General features: G+C 50.5%; 1 protein-coding gene across 5 annotated transcripts in view; it reads left to right on the top strand.

Annotated features, from left to right (window-relative positions):
* The window catches only part of LOC127052485 (copine-5), a 225,393-nt gene that overhangs the window by 191,940 nt on the left and 15,983 nt on the right, over window positions 1-17,470 (top strand). For all 5 annotated transcript variants that reach the window (XM_050956208.1, XM_050956210.1, XM_050956209.1 and 2 more), the window contains one exon: window positions 14,672-14,729. In XM_050956208.1, the coding sequence (XP_050812165.1) occupies window positions 14,672-14,729 (58 nt within the window). The remainder of the gene's footprint in view (window positions 1-14,671; window positions 14,730-17,470) is intronic.

Below are 17,470 nucleotides of genomic sequence, written 5' to 3' on the forward strand. Positions count from 1 at the left end.
GGGATTGAGGACAGCTGAATAAGGCACCGGCTGGGAGCTCAGTAACAGGAGAGGATGGCTTGGAGTCACTGCCCCACTTCCCTTCACTTTCGGGCAGGTGCTGGTGACATGACTTTTTTAGCTTTGTTGCGGGGGGCTGCCAGGCCTCAGAGAAACTCTTTGATGGATGTTGTGAAGGCTAAGACTATAACGGTTAAAAAAAGAGCTAGATAAGTTCATGGAGGGTAGGTCCATCAATGGCTATTAGCCAGGATGGGCAGGAATGGTATTCCTAGCCTCTGTTTGCCAGAAGCTGGAAATGGGTGACAGGAGATGGATCACTTGATGATTAGCTGTTCTGTTCGTTCCCTCTGGGGCACCCGGCACTGACCACTGTCAGAAGACAGGATACTGGGCTAGATGAACCTTTGGTCTGACCCAGTGTGGCCGGTTTTTTATGTTCTTATATTTCTTATGTTCACACCGCCAGCTCCTGGCCCCTGAGCACATCCATGGGGAGTCTTTAACTGACACAAAACCACCCTCCTGGCTGCTTTGCCACCCATTCCCAGCTCTGCCATGGGCAGCACAGCTAGGGAAAAGGATTCTCATACTCAGAGATGCCCAGCTGGCTGAACAGCCTCCATGGGGCCGTTAGCAGCTGAGGTGGATTAGAGCAGCTCTGAAGCTGATCTAATTCATACTGGGAACTGGCCTGGTCCCTACCCTGCCCCAAGTTCGCAGAGACCTGAAGGCACCTTCCCCAGCCCAGAGGCGGATCTAAAACACTCCAGGATCTGGGGCATGCTTCACTAGACATATAACTGCAGATATGGATGGACAGAGTAAGCCAGTCTAGTACATACAGCTTAGAGAATGAAAGGGAGGGACTGTCATAACCTTAGTCCCAGATTTGGACCTTAGCGTCCAAAATATGGGGGTTAGCATGAAATCCTCCAAGCTTAGTTACCTGCTTGGACCTGGTACCTGCTGCCACCACCCAAAAAATTAGAGTGTTTTGGGGCACTCTGGTCCCCCTGAAAACCTTCCCTGGGGACCCCAAGACCCAAATCCCGTGAGTCTCACAAAAAAGGGAAATAATCCTTTTTCCCTTCCCCCCTCCAGGTGCTCCTGGAGAGATACACAGACACAAGCTCTGTGAATCCAAACAGAGTGAATCTCCCTCTCTGTTCCCAATCCTGGAAACAAAAGTACTTTCCTATTCCCCCAGAGGGAATGCAAAATCAGGCTAGCAATCCAACACACAGATCTCCCCGTTTTCTTCCTCCCACCAATTCCCTGGTGAGTACAGACTCAATTTCCCTGAAGTAAAGAAAACTTCAACAGGTCTTAAAAGAAAGCTTTATATAAAAAGAAAGAAAAATACATACAAATGTGCTCTCTGTATTAAGATGATACAACACAGGGTCAATTGCTTAAAAGAATATTGAATAAACAGCCTTATTCAAAAAGAATACAAATCAAAGCACTCCAGCACTTATATTCATGCAAATACCAAAGAAAAGAAACCATATAACTTACTATCTGATCTCTTTGTCCTTACACTTAGAAACAGAAGACTAGAAAGTAGAAAGTACTTCTCCAAAGCTCAGAGAAAGCAGGCAGGCAGAAAACAAAGACCTTAGACACTCAATTCCCTCCACCCAAAGTTGAAAAAATCCGGTTTCCTGATTGGTCCTCTGGTCAGGTGCTTCAGGTGAAAGAGACATTAACCCTTAGCTATCTGTTTATGACACGCCCCCCAAATTGCAGACAGTGGGGAAGCTCACTGGCGGCGATTTCCTTCTAGAACTTGAAAATAAACAGATTAATACAACACATACACCTTTACATATACTTTTAAGTATATAACTAACAGACTTCTACATTTTAAGAACACTTTTTAACTACTGAATTCTGGGAAACTCTCACGGGAGAGTGCATCAGCAACTTTATTAGAAGCTCCTGTGATGTGTTGAATTTTAAAATTAAAATCTTGGAGAGCTAAACTCCAGCGAAGAAGTTTCTTGTTGTTCCCCTTGGCAGTATGAAGCCACTTTAGTGCAGCATGGTTAGTTTGTAGTTGGAACCGCCGTCCCCAAACATATGGGCGTAGCTTTTCCAGGGCGTACACAATGGCATAGCATTCCTTTTTACTGACTGACCAGTGACTTTCCCTCTTAGACAGTTTCTTGCTGAGAAACACGACAGGATGGAAGTTGTGATCTGTTGCTTCCTGCATGAGCACTGCTCCTATACCACGCTTAGATGCATCGGTGGTTACTAGGAATGGCTTGTCAAAATCCGGGGCCCTGAGCACAGGGTCAGACATGAGCGTCGCCTTAAGCTGGGTAAAGGCCTTTTGACACTCATCAGTCCACTTAACGGCATTTGGCTGGGTCTTTTTGGTCAGGTCGGTCAGTGGGGCAGCGATTTGGCTGTAGTGTGGTACAAATCGCCTGTAGTATCCGGCCAAGCCTAAGAAGGATTGGACCTGCTTCTTTGACTTTGGGACAGGCCACTTTTGGATAGCATCCACCTTGGCCTGTAGGGGGTTTATGGTTCCTCGACCCACCTGGTGCCCCAGGTAAGTCACTCTGTTTTGGCCTATTTGACACTTTTTGGCCTTAACAGTTAGTCCTGCCTGCCTGATGCGCTCAAAGACCTTTTCCAGGTGTAGTAGGTGTTCGGGCCAGGAGTCTGAAAAAATGGCCACATCATCGAGGTAGGCAACTGCAAATTCTCCCAGTCCAGCTAGTAGACCATCTACCAGCCTCTGGAAGGTGGCGGGTGCATTTCGAAGGCCGAAAGGAAGGACATTGAATTCATACACCCCCGCATGGGTGACGAATGCTGACCTCTCCTTGGCAGGTTCATCTAGCGGTACTTGCCAGTACCCCTTGGTTAAGTCTATTGTAGAGATGAACTGGGCACGTCCCAACTTTTCCAATAGCTCATCGGTACGTGGCATTGGATAGTTGTCCGGACGAGTTACAGCATTTAGCTTACGGTAGTCCACGCAAAAGCGTATTTCCCCATCTGGTTTGGGTACCAGAACCACTGGAGATGCCCATGCACTGGTAGATGAGCGGATTATACCCATCTGTAGCATGTTCTGGATCTCCCGTTCTATAGCAGCTTGGGCATGAGGAGACACTCGGTAGGGTGGGGTTCTGATTGGGTGAGCATTACCTGTATCAATGGAGTGGTATGCCCGTTCAGTCCGTCCTGGGGTGGCTGAGAACAATGGGGCGAAGCTAGTGCACAGCTCCTTGATTTGTTGCCGCTGCAGACGTTCCAGGGTGGTTGAGAGGTTCACCTGTTCCACGCCACCGTCTTTTTTCCCGTCGTAGTAGACACCGTCAGGCCACTCAGCATCCTCTCCCTGGACTGTAAACTGACAAACCTGTAAGTCTCTGGAATAGAAAGGCTTGAGAGAATTAACATGGTACACTTTAGGCTTTAGTGAGGAATTGGGAAATGCTATGAGGTAGTTTACAGCTCCCAGGCGCTCTTGGACCGTGAATGGCCCTTCCCATGATGCTTCCATCTTATGGGCCTGTTGTGCCTTCAAGACCATAACCTGGTCTCCTACCTTGAAGGACCGATTTCTGGCATGTCTGTCATACCAGGCCTTTTGCTCTTCTTGAGCATCCTTTAGGTTCTCTTTAGCAAGGGCTAAAGAGTGTCGGAGGGTGCTTTGTAGGTTGCTTACAAAGTCCAGAATGTTAGTTCCTGGAGAAGGCATAAACCCCTCCCATTGCTGCTTCACCAACTGTAATGGCCCCTTAACCTCGTGACCATACACAAGTTCAAATGGTGAAAACCCTAAACTGGGATGTGGTACAGCCCTGTAGGCAAACAGCAACTGCTGCAACACTAGGTCCCAATTACTGGAGAATTCGTTGATGAATTTTTGTATCATGGCCCCCAAAGTTCCATTGAACCTTTCCACCAGGCCATTGGTTTGATGGTGGTACGGGGTGGCAACCAAGTGATTCACCCCATGAGTTTCCCACAGTTTTTCCATGGTCCCTGCCAGGAAATTAGACCCTGAATCTGTAAGGATGTCAGAGGGCCAACCTACCCTGGCAAAGATGTCTGTTAGGGCCAGGCACACAGTGTTAGCCCTGGTGTTGCCTAGAGCTACTGCTTCTGGCCATCGGGTAGCAAAGTCCACTAAAGTCAGTACGTACTGCTTTCCTCTGGGCGTCTTTTTTGGGAAAGGGCCCAGAATATCCACAGCTACTCGCTGAAATGGGACCTCAATTATGGGGAGTGGCTGGAGAGGGGCCTTGACCTGGTCTTGAGGCTTTCCCACTCTTTGGCATACCTCACAAGACCGGACATACTTGGCAACGTCCTTGCCCATCCCCTCCCAGTGGAAGGACTTCCCCAACCGGTCCTTGGTTCTGTTCACCCCAGCATGGCCACTGGGATGATCATGGGCTAAGCTTAAGAGCTTCCCCCGGTACTTAGTTGGAACCACCAACTGTTTTTGCGGCTGCCATTCTTCCCGGTGTCCACCAGAAAGAATTTCCTTGTATAAAAGTCCTTGGTCTATAACAAACCGGGATCGATTAGAAGAGCTGAGAGGCGGTGGGGTGCTCCGTGCCACCGCCCAAGCTTTCTGAAGGCTGTCATCCGCTTCCTGCTCAGTCTGGAACTGTTCCCTTGAGGCTGGGGTCACCAGTTCTTCCTCAGACTGTGGACTTGGGCTTGGTCCCTCTGGAAGCAATGTAGGTGATGGGGTTGTTTCCGTTGCTGGTGAACCGCTCTCCGCTGGTGCACCTGAGGGTATTTCAGGCTCTGGCTGAGCCTTTTGGGTATGGCTGTCTGTTGCTTCTGCCAGTTGTGGCTCGCTGGCGCCCACTGGCGTTGAGTTTGAAGATGGGGTTGCAATCGCTGGTGCTGGTTGCTGTTCCAGTTCCGGGCCTGGGACTGGAGATGCTGTGGCTGTTTCAGTGGTAGGCATGGAATCCGGGTCCACTACCTCTGCCTGGGTCTCTGGTAACACAGACGGGGCGTCTGTGGACGGCTCAGGAACAGGAATGGGTCTGGAAGCTTGCCGGGTTTGGCTACGTGTAACCATTCCCACTCTCTTGGCCCGCCTCACCTGGTTGGCCAAGTCTTCCCCCAGTAGCATGGGGATAGGATAATTGTCATAGACTGCAAAAGTCCACATTTCTGACCAGCCTTTGTACTGGACAGGCAGTTGAGCTGTAGGCAAGTCTACAGCTTGTGACATGAAGGGGTAAATTGTAACTTTGGCCTTTGGGTTGATGAATTTGGGGTCAACGAAGGATTGGTGGATAGCTGACACTTGTGCCCCCGTGTCTCTCCACGCAGTAACCTTTTTTCCGCCCACTCTCAAATTTTCCCTTCGCTCCAAGGGTATTTGAGAGGCATCCGGGCCTGGGGATCTTTGGTGTGATGGTGGTGTAATGAATTGCACTCGCATGGTGTTCTTGGGACACTTGGCCTTGATATGTCCCAGTTCATTACACTTAAAGCATCTTCCATCTGATGGGTCACTGGGCCGAGGTGAGTTACTGGAGACTGGTGAGGTTGAAGGGTAGGGTATCTGTGGCTTTACTTGGGTGGTATGTGGGGTCTTTGGCTGTCCTCGGTTGTAGGGTTTATGGTCTGTGTGCCCCCTGGGGTAATCGTTCCCCTTGACAGTAGCTTTCTTGCTTTCTGCCAGTTCCATCCATTTGGCTCCAATCTCCCCCGCCTCAGCGATATCTTTGGGATTTCCATCTTGTATGTACCGTGTGATGTCTTCAGGAACACCATCCAAGAACTGCTCCATTTGTATGAGGAGGTTCAGTTCTTCCAAGGTTTGAATGTTGTTTCCTGTTATCCAGGCCCCATAGTTTTTTGCAATGTAGTAGGCGTGTTTGGGAAATGACACCTCTGGTTTCCACTTTTGGGTTCTGAAGCGCCGACGGGCATGATCTGGGGTTATCCCCATTCGGTATCTGGCCTTGGTTTGAAAAAGTTTATAGTCATTCATTTGCAGCTTAGGCATTTCAGCTGCCACCTCTGCTAAAGGTCCACTGAGCTGTGACCTCAATTCTACCATGTACTGGTCTTCGGGGATGTTGTACCCAAGACAGGCTCTTTCAAAATTTTCCAAGAAGGCCTCGGTGTCATCACCTGCCTTGTAGGTGGGAAATTTCCTGTGCTGTGGAGCAATATTTGGCGCCGGGTTGTTAGGGTTGGCTGGCACATGCAGCCCAGCTTTTGCCAACTCCAGTTCATGTTTTCTCTGTTTTTCCTTCTCTTCATTCTCTTTTTGTTGTTTTTCCATTTCTTTTTGTTGTTTTTCCATTTCTCGGTGGTGGGCCGCCTCCTCTTCTTCTTGCTTCCTTCTGTGGGCCAACTCTTCTTCTGCTTGTTTCCTTCGGTAGGCTACCTCTTCTTCTTCTAGTTTTCTTTTGTGTGCTGCCTCTTGGGCTGCCTGTTCTCTTTGGAAGGCTGCCAGTTTCATGCTTTCTTCCTTTTCTTTCATCTCCATCTCTTTTTGTTTTATTTCCAGTTCCTGTTTGTGTTTTTCCATCTCTCGCCTGTGTTCAGCTTCTTTGATTTGTTCTTCGGCCTCAATTTTTGCCTTAGAAGTCATGGTTCCTGTTTTCTTGTGTTGGGGTGCCCTCCGGTGTTTATTTTCTGAACTGCAGGTTCTCTGTTGCCTCCTGGAGTCTGCCTAGCAACAGTGCCTTTTTTCCCTTTCTCTCTCTAGCTAATGTTCAATGAAGGGAAACCAGAAAAACCACTTTATTTGCATGCATATAAGTGCTGGTACTTGCCTCCTAATGGGAGGGCTATTGCATGACAAAAGACCCTCAACAGTCTCTTAATGGCTTCTCGCTTAACATGCAAGCCACAAACTGCCAGAGAGAGCAGAAGAAAAAATTCTCTCTGGTTCCCTTTTAAAACCAACTGTTTCTCTCTGCTAAAAAGCCCTTAGCAGAGAAAAGAAAAATATAATATTTCTACTGGCTTCTGGATTCTGTCTATATCCCACCACTGCTACACCATGTCATAACCTTAGTCCCAGATTTGGACCTTAGCGTCCAAAATATGGGGGTTAGCATGAAATCCTCCAAGCTTAGTTACCTGCTTGGACCTGGTACCTGCTGCCACCACCCAAAAAATTAGAGTGTTTTGGGGCACTCTGGTCCCCCTGAAAACCTTCCCTGGGGACCCCAAGACCCAAATCCCGTGAGTCTCACAACAAAGGGAAATAATCCTTTTTCCCTTCCCCCCTCCAGGTGCTCCTGGAGAGATACACAGACACAAGCTCTGTGAATCCAAACAGAGTGAATCTCCCTCTCTGTTCCCAATCCTGGAAACAAAAGTACTTTCCTATTCCCCCAGAGGGAATGCAAAATCAGGCTAGCAATCCAACACACAGATCTCCCCGTTTTCTTCCTCCCACCAATTCCCTGGTGAGTACAGACTCAATTTCCCTGAAGTAAAGAAAACTTCAACAGGTCTTAAAAGAAAGCTTTATATAAAAAGAAAGAAAAATACATACAAATGTGCTCTCTGTATTAAGATGATACAACACAGGGTCAATTGCTTAAAAGAATATTGAATAAACAGCCTTATTCAAAAAGAATACAAATCAAAGCACTCCAGCACTTATATTCATGCAAATACCAAAGAAAAGAAACCATATAACTTACTATCTGATCTCTTTGTCCTTACACTTAGAAACAGAAGACTAAAAAGTAGAAAGTACTTCTCCAAAGCTCAGAGAAAGCAGGCAGACAGACAAAAGACTTAGACACTCAATTCCCTCCACCCAAAGTTGAAAAAATCCGGTTTCCTGATTGGTCCTCTGGTCAGGTGCTTCAGGTGAAAGAGACATTAACCCTTAGCTATCTGTTTATGACAGGGACAAAACCACAAAACTTGACCTGACCAATGGCTGGAGGTGAGCAGAGCTGTTGTCCATAGTTGTACCAGCCTGGAGATTCTGAATCTCTGCACAAGAGAACTATTGGTAGGGTTACCATTGTACACCTGACCCCAGCTGACATACTCTCCTTGGATGAGGGCAATGGCTGGGACAGGAGAGGAGGTGCTAGAGGTAAGATGGAAGGGTGGAGAGGGAAGAGAGATGGGGAGAGAGGGATGAGGAAGGAGGCTATTATAAAAACACGCATTTAAAAAGTGCTAGCTGCAGGTAAATCTGTGCTTATCCGTTCTTGTAGCTTTTCCATTTTAGCTCGCTCCGCACATTCATTGCCAGGGGAGTATTTTAAGGATCTGGCCATTGGGTGTTTCCGTATTTGAAATCTGTCAGCCCAAAGGCCAGGTCAAGAGATGAGTGAGGTGCCGCCGAAGGTCCTTTAATGCCAGGGAAGAGACAAAAATCTTTAGGACCTGATCCTATAGTCACTGAGGTCATTGGCAAAGCTCCTGTTGACTTTGATGGTGCAAAACTGGGGACTTACACAGCATCAAATCAGGGGGAACTCCGGACTCATTCCATGTGGCCAAAAGGTCAGGTCCATGGGCTGGGTCCAGTGGAGATGTGTTCTCATGAGTTCCCATGAGACCAAGAGGAATGACACGGGCAGTTGAAATTCAAACGAAGCCTTTTGGCCAACAAAACAACTTCTACAAGACTAATAATAAAAGCCAGGGCAATGTACAGGCAGGGAGCAGCGGGTGTAGATGGATACCCCCGTTACTGAGTTTGGTCTGACATGGTATATATCAAGCTAGCAGCAGAGTTGGAGCCGGTGGGAAACGATCCCTCATGCCTTCATGCCGTTACAGTAGCCAGTGCACTCACTCCAGCAGGGATATTACTGCACCAGGCAAGCTGGCAAGGCGAATAATCAAACATGAAACAAGCTGCCGCACAGCCGTAACCTAGCTCGCAGCTCTGACAATGAGCTACGGCTCCCATCCAGGCTCTCTTATTACAGAAACGTTCTGCTAATGTCTTAGCAGGCTAAGCCATTAATGAACCCTGCTCCGACGCAGCCACGGGGCTACTGAGATTGTCTCCAATAACTTTTAAGCCAATCACTGCCAACAACTGGCATGAATCAAGCCCACTCCTTCTTCCACCCCCTTTCTCACTGACAAAACTAAGTTGGTCTCCCTGCTGCAGGCTCCAATCCCTATTTCAGAAGGAGTCGCAGTGAACAATGCAGCTTGGTCTGTGTTTTAGTAGTTGCCAGTCTCGGGCCCTGGCAGGCCGTGCCAGGCAATGAATTCCAGAACTGATGGGCCCCACTGTGCCAATGTCTTGGCCCGGAATCCAGCCCCAGAGCTTCTCAGCAGAACAGAACTGCCCCAGCAAAGTGAGGGGGCAGCTGTGAAGACAGCCACAGCCCAGTCCCTTGGGGCCAAGGAGGTCCCAGTGGCTGGCAGCTGGAGTTACATGGGCACATGGATTTGGAGGCGGTGCAGAGTAGGGGACCGCAGGATTGCGTGTTCACCTCGGCACACTCCACTGAGCAGAGGGTGAGCCAGTCCTGCGCTACCTGCAGATGCTGGGCCCAGGCCTTGGGTCTGATGGAGCTGCAGGCTGCACAGAATGCTCAGTGGAAGGGCTGTATGCCACCTTAGTGCCTTCTGATCCTGGGGTTGGTGGGGTCAGCTCAGCCCCTAGGGCTCGGGTTATTCCTACGATGGGAAGGGGAAAACGGAGCCTCGGGGCTTTGTTTGCTAGCAGAATCCCTGGCTCTTGAAGTTTGACACCGGTTTGGGTTCTCCCTCTACCTCCCCCACTCCTCCCAGCTCCAGCAAGCTTTCAGCTCACATTTGCTGGCCTGGTGCCTCAGTGCCAGTAACGGGGACAGGTCTTTGAGAGGCTGGCGTGAGAAATATGATCCACTCCCACTGGGCAGTGAACCCCTTTGGCTCATTCCCATGTACAGCACCTCACCACCTTCAGGTACACATCATCTCCAAGGCTCTCCCACTGTCTTTGGCCTGTCCCAGCTGACAGCCCGAGAGCAGGTGACACAGAGACACAAAGCTGAGATGCCCTGGCTGCATGGCGGGACTGACGTGAATTCACAATTATTACTGCACGTTTCAGATCCTGGGGCCTGGCCTTGCTGGATGTGAGCTTAGCAGGATTCAGCAAGTGGTTGGACATTCACATGGAGAATGGGAACTGTCACAGTATCCGGGGCACAAAATTAAGGGATATAAATGCTTATGCTTCTAGGCATTATCTCCTGGGGTGAGGCTGTAATTTCCCCCATGGGAAGGTTATTCCACAGGTGTCCACTAGGGGGTTCGTTGCACCTTTCTCTGAAGCAGCTTGTGCTGGCCCTGTCAAAGACAGGACAGTGCTGGTCTGCTTGGGCCAGTGGGTTGATGTGCTATCGCAGGTCCAGTGTTCTCCCTCACATACGGGTAAATCTGGAGTGGCTCTGATGGAGTTACAGTGGCATGAAACTGGGGTAAGTGAGCCGAGTGTCAGGCTCCTGTTCGTATTACGATTCAGAGGTGTTCCCGTTTGCAAAGTCTTATCTCCTGGCCTGACTGCGTTTCAGACAAGCGGCTTAAAGCAGTGCACCATAGGTTTGGGAAGGGCCCCACTCTCAGGAAAGGGAGACAGTGTTGAGTGGCTAGAGCTGGACTGGGACTCAGGCGACCTGGTTCCATTCTCAGCTCTGCCTCTAGCTTGCTGGTAAATCACATTGCCACCCTGGGTCTCAGTTGCCCCAGCTGTAAAATGGGGATAATGATATTGCTCTCCTGTGTCAAACGCTTTGAGATCCACTGATAACAAGTGCTAGGGATTAGTAGCAGTAGATTCAAAACTCACATACAGTTCAGGATTAGCTGACCCTGAAGTAAAGTAGCTGTTCTGAGCCAGACTTTTCTGATTAGCAGTGGAGTTTGATGATGACATTGAACAAATGTTTTTTCATGTCTAGAATTCATCAGAATTATTGGAGCCAGATAATAGGAAGAAGATAAGATCTGGCCTCACAATACCTTTCCCTAAAATAATTCAATCTAAGAGGCTTTTGCCCACACATAGATCACTGCAATATGTAATGATCATTTGATTAACTCTGGGATAGCAGTCAGTGGATCTCCCATACCCACTAATGCGATCCCACCTCACCGCTGGCTAATGGATCATGTCAGAATGCCTCTTTGATCCTCTAGTTGAGCTGTCAGAGTCAGAGACAATGTCAGGCCGGCCTCACTCCATCATTAGATTCACTAGAAGCCAGGCAGCTGAGCTTCATTTCTGTCTGCTGTTGATTTGCATTTGAGTGCTTGTGAAAAGGAGAACCGGAGAGTCCCAGAGACACGGATATTGCAGGCAGATGCTGCCACAATGAGTTCTGCCTATGCACAGCCCCCACCCTTGCTATCATATCCTGGGCTCCCGGTCTGCAGCACTGCCAGTGGACCTCAATCCTGCCATGCAGCCCCCTCTGCTATTCCAGCCCTGAGTCCCACCCCTCTCTGCCGATATTAACGCCCCTCTCCCAGCACTAGGCCCGTTACTGAGGAGAGCCCATCACTCAGGTTAAATGCCTCGCTGCCTGGTGATACATGCTGTGTGCAAATGAAGGTTAGCATTTGACCTCCCACATCTCCATCTCTAGCATTCTTACACATGCTTGGAATGGCAGCGTGAGCTAGCAGAATGCAAGGCAATCTGCCATGCTGATTGGCTAGTGGAGAAGTTACTAGATTTGTGAAGCTGCTGTAATCAGCCTGAGTGGCTTGTATTTAGCGCTCAGATCAGGGTTCCTGGGGTCTAGTCCCAGCTCTGGAAGGGATGGAGGCCCAGCTCCTCAAAGTAATTTAGGTTCCTAATTCCCACTGAAATCAAGGGGTCTCTGGGCCTGCGTGCTAATGGCTAGATCACAGAGAATGAGGGTCAGGGCTATTCATGTCTGTTCCCTGATTCAGAAGGGAGTATGGACCAATGTTTAGACCAGAAGCTGGGGCGCTTGGACTCCTGGGTTCCATTCTTAGTCCTGGGAAGAAGATCAGTTTTCTATCTCTTAGCCAGATTCTGATCTGTGACAGTACTTTGCCTCTCATCCCATGCCAACTTCACTTCCTGACCAGCCTCTCGATGCCCTGTCAAAGGTTTTTAGAAAGTTTGAATAAGTTGTGTCAACCAGTTCTCCCTTACCCACGATCTCGTTGACCCAGCTTTGTAATGCGCTTTGAGATCCTGGGAAGTGCTCAGTGTTACGAATTGCTGTTAGCTCTTATAAAATCTCACATCCCGATGTGTGACCAGAAATCAGCTCAGACAAAGAGCTCTGATTATTAAAGCTCCTGTGTTTAATAGCAAACACAATCTGTGACTGCTGGAAGGGAAGAAAAAGGAGAGGATAATTGTCTGATAAAGCAGCTAGTGAGGTAGGTAAAAAATGGGGGTCCTGAAGGAATTGGAGAGACAGCATGGAAATCACGCGGTGTCAATACGATTTTCTGCTGTCATAACCAATTACATGACACCAACTCATTAGCAAGGAGACAGCGCAGCTCTCCTGGATTCAGGGAGTGAGCAGGAGAAAGCTTGTTAATATGCAAATGAGAGACGCTTGACCTAATAAAGGGAAAACAGAAGAGGAGAAGCTATCTGCCCTGCCCTGTGGTAGCTGCAGTCACTTTGGGAGCTAATTGTGATGGGCAAATTCTTGTAAGTAACATGAATTGCCCGTTACTAAACTTGCTCATTATTGTGGAAGGAAAGGAGTTAACCCCAGCATGGAGAGAGGGGGAGGACTAGGTTCTCAGTGGGTGTAAATCAGCATAGCTCCACTGGAGCTCAGAATCTGGGCCTGGATTTCCCAGTTCTGAACTTAGAAGCCCTGTATAACAATAATGTGACCAAATTCAATTCCACTCTTGGTAAATGCATGTGGATTTAGCCTTGACTGTTACATGCATGTAACATCTTTCATCCAACATGATATCAGAGCACCTAACAAGCTATATACATGCAGCACCCCTGAAATGCAGCTTTCTCTGGGGTGGAGGATGAGCACCAACTGACACGCTGCACCATATTAGGGAGGAAGCAAAATTTTGGCCAAAGACAAGGACTGTATCATGCAGCCAGGACAGGACCTGGTGGGATGAGACAGTTTTGTTACAATGCTGCATTGAGGTTGCCTGAAACAAATTCAAGGCTCTTTAACTGCCCTGCAAGATAGAAGTGTTAGGAAATTGCTTTTCATGGCAACTGGCCTTGAGTTAAAAAAGATAATGACCAGGACAGTGCAAATCTCAACCATGGGCAAGCCATATTAGAGCATTGTATCAGCACAGCACCACTTGAGCGCAGTCCCAGCTCATGAGCACCTCAGGGCAAGTCTACACTACAGAGTCACCCTAAGTTACATTGAAGTACAGCCACTGCAGTCATTAAATCACTTTTGCACGTCTGCCCTATGCTCCTTGTGTTGGCGGTGCATGTCCTCACCAGGAGAGCTCGCACCGATTGACCTGTCAGCCAGCCGCGGCGGGCAATGTGAGCAATGCAGCGTCTACACTGACTGCATCGTCCCACGTGCTCTCGCGGAGCTGGAGTTCGTCAGTCGGCATAGCAGGCAAGCGACACTTTAGTGTAGACACTGACAGAGTTAGGTCAATGTGAGCTCTGTTGTGTAGACCAGGACTCAGCATCCAGTCCTGATGTGCAAATGGAATCAGTGCATTCCTGGCCCAGAAGCAAGGAGTGGAGCTAATGGAGCCACAGTGACACCTAGTGAGACTGTTGAGTGAGGATGAAAAGGAGAGGGGGAGCGCGTCTGGTCTGCTTTCCTTCAAACCAGTGTAAATCAGGAGCAGCAACTCCACTGGCTCTGAGTCTCCTCAGTCACATCATTGCAAATCAGGAGTTACCCCATTGATCCCGACTCCCCTCTCATTCACACAGGTATACATCAGGCCCGCCAGCGTAAATCAGGAGTAACCCCACTGATCATGATTTCCTCTCATTCATGCTGGTGTAAATCAGGAGTAACCCCACTGATTCCAATTCCCCTCTCATTCACGCTGGGGTAAATCAGCATCACTGTTAACTCCAGTGGAGTTTTGCCTCTTCACAGATCAGCATCCGGCCTCTAGCCATAAAACTGTCTGGAATTAGTCACCCTGCCTCCAGCCTTCGTTGGGGCAGATGTGTGACACTGCAGCCAGCAGTCCATGACTATTCATTTCCTAGGGCAAACACAAGGATGCGGGACCATGACAGCTGGGGGGTGGTAACTTTTTAATCTGAAAAGCCTCTTCAAGGCCCTGCACTATCCAGTGACATGTGCAGCATGCCAGCACCCCGGCAGCCTGGCTTCCTCTGACTGAAACAATAGCATTAGCACTGCTGGCTCTTGCTATGGCTGTGATGTCCAGAGGCCTCCCTAACACACTGGAGCTGCGTGTGTGGAGGTGTGGACAGACCCCGAGGAAGCTCATGTATGCATGGAAAGGAACACGGATTGGGGTATCCCCAGGCCTCCATGGGGGCGGGGTGGAGAGCCACTTGGGCTGTGAGGGAGCACAGCGCCAGAAGGGCTCTGAGCTCAGAGTCGCCCAGGCCATTGGGAGTGACAGGGGTTTTCGCTTTGTGCCATAAACTCTTGGTCTTTCTTTCCTTCTTCCCCTCCTCCGATTCCCTTGTCCCGCAACTTCCCTCTCCCTCTCCCCCGCTTTTGTTCCTCTGCCACAGGCCGCCAAGCTGCCAATGTCCATCATCATCGTGGGAGTTGGGCAGGCCGAATTTGATGGTAAGGCCTCCACCCTCCTCTCTCTGCCTTTGTTTAAACCAGCAAATACTCATGTAGGTGTGGCAAGATGGCTGTGTGCATCGGGTGTCAGCCTGGCCACAGACACCCAGGGGCAAGTCACTTCCGGCCAGATCCACAAAGGAGAGCCTAGCTCCTAGTAGGATGACTAGATGTCCCAATTTTATAGGGACAGTCCTGATATTTGGGGCTTTTTCTTATATGGGCACCTATTACCCCCCACACTCTGTCCCAATTTTTCATATTTGCTCTCTGGTCACCCTGGCTACTAGGCACCCAGCTACCCCGCAGCATCCCCAGCCCCAAGCCAGGCACCCAGGCTCCCGTGCATTGTACGGGGAATTCAGCAGCTCAGAAGGGCATTCACAGAGGACAGACGCTGAGCAAGGAGCCACCTACACCAGCCAGGGCCGCCTAGGGGGGCAACAAGTGGGTCAATTTGCCCTGGGCCCCACAGGGGCCCCCACGAGAGTTTTCGAGGCCCCTGGAGCGGGGTCCTTCACTCGCTCCATGGGCCCCGGAAAACTATCATGAGGCCCGGCCCCCCACAGCTTCTTCCACTCTGGGTCTTCAGTGGCAATTCAGCAGCGGGGGGACCTTCCACTCTGGGACCCGTCACCGAAGTGCCAGGTCTTCGGCAGCAATTCAGCAGTGGGAGCCCCCCACCGCCGAATACCCCAGGCCCCCTGAATCTTCTGGGCGGCCCTGACACCAGCCAGTAGGAAATGCTCAGGAGAGAGGTGCAGCCCGAGTCCCGCCCTCTGAGGTAGTGAGGGCCTCTCTGCTCAGGATTCCCAGCCTGGAATCCACTCCTGGACTTGGAGACCAGGTCAGCTCCTTCTCCTGCCAAAGGCCCGGAGCACTCACCTGGCACATGGGAGACCTGCCTTCAAAGCCCTGATGTGCAGCACTGCCTTGATCTCCGATCTCCCCCTCCCAAGGGATACCCCTGACACCCAATTAGGGGGTAGTCTGGGTAGGTCTCGCTCTGTCTCTCCTGTGGAGCCGTTCCACTAGGTCAGTAATGCAGTATTCATGGAGCAAGAGATGGACTGTATAGCCCAGTGGGTAGGGCACTCCCCTGGCAGACCTGGGCTCAAGGCCCTGTTCCAAATCAGGCAGGGGTGTGTGAAAGCAGGTCTCCCATGCTCCAGGGCAGCACTCTAACCATGGGCCATGCACACTCTTTCTCTCTTCCAAACCTGCCTGCTCACCGTTGTGTTTTTGGGGGGCGGGGGAATCGATCCAGTAGGCATGCTCTGAGCACACCTGTTGGACTAGGCCTGCGGGCAAGATGGGCAGGATGACGCCTAGTTTGAGAATCCTGTGGGGCTTAGGTGTGAGCAAGAGCGCCAAGCAGTTCAGTGTGGTCAGGACTTTGTGTCTGCTGCCTGGCAGGAACATAGGCACCTACGGGACGTACTGGCAGAAATGGTGTGGCCAAGGGAGCCGGGGTTTGAGGAGCTCAGTGACGTCTAGGGTTGCCACCCAGCCGGTGTTCACCCAGACAGGCCGGGTTTCAGCTTGTGTGTCTGGGTGCCATTTGACAAGCCTGGACATCCATTGTTTTTTTTAATCTGAGGGGGTGGGGTGGATCAGGGGTGGGGCCTTGAGGGAAAGAGGTGGAGCAGGGGCAGAGCCTTGGGGGGGAAGAGACAGAAAAGGGGCGGGGCCTCAAGGGAAAGAGGTGGAGCAGGTGGGGGGCCTTGACATCTACATGTTGGAAAGTACCTAAAGGGGCAGTTAGGCACCAAAGTCCCTTTGCAGGCCTAGCCCCTCCTCTGCTGGTGCCTCAGTCCCCCGGGACAGAGCTTTCCTACCTCACAAAGATGTGGGGATGCTGAACTCAGTAGTGGCTGACTGATGCCATGGCAATGCTGGGCATGCAAGCAGATCTAGGCCAGAGCCTCCACTGGTGTGGTTTGGTGCAGCTTGTCGATTGCAGGGTCGCTGGGCTGACTCCAGGTGCCCTGCCCCAATTTGTCAGAGGCGTTTTCTTTCAAACCCATCGGCTCGTAGCTTCAAGATTCCCAGAATAAAATATCAGAGAGTTTGTCAGGCCAGGAGCCTCCTCCCTCTCTCTCTCTTTCTTGATACAAAGTCCTCTTTTAGCGATCTGTCCCGCCGTCCTGTGTGCGCAGCCTGCAGGCCCCCCACTCCTCCTGGGGCGAAGGAAGAATTCGCTATTTTGGAGCAGATGCACCAGGACCTTGCAAAGGGGCTAGCGATAAACTGGAGAAGGGAACAGCTGGCTAGAGGCTAACCCTGCAGGGAGTGCCCCACCAGGCTGCAGCTGGAGCTCAGGCACTCTGTGTTGACACAGCAACCCCTTGCAACAATTAGATAAGAGCTAAATGAGTCTCAGTAGAGGGAGTCGCTAGGTCTAGAGAGCAGCATCTGTCTGTGTGCACTGGCTGCCCAGGAGAGTAGAGCAGGAGGAGAGTGAAAAGCAAAGTAAAGCCAAGCCTGGCCTAGCCCAGGAATTGGGTGACCCAAACCAACTGCCTAGGCTCAGCTGCATCATCAGGTCTGAATGCTGCAGGGAATGGGCAGCCCTGGCTGGACAAGTTCTACACTTGACAACGTTCCCTCCCTCGCATGCCCTCAGGGAATCCCCCTGCTTCAGCCAGGACGCCACCCCAGGAGCTGAGCGTGGGGTGCCCCAGTGCTAGGTCATGCCAGGCTAGCCTGTGGGGCTGCACAAGGGTGCCAAACCCTTTGTA

The sequence above is a fragment of the Gopherus flavomarginatus genome, chromosome 5 (genome assembly GCF_025201925.1).
Source record: "Gopherus flavomarginatus isolate rGopFla2 chromosome 5, rGopFla2.mat.asm, whole genome shotgun sequence".
Classification (NCBI taxonomy): Eukaryota; Metazoa; Chordata; order Testudines; family Testudinidae; genus Gopherus; species Gopherus flavomarginatus.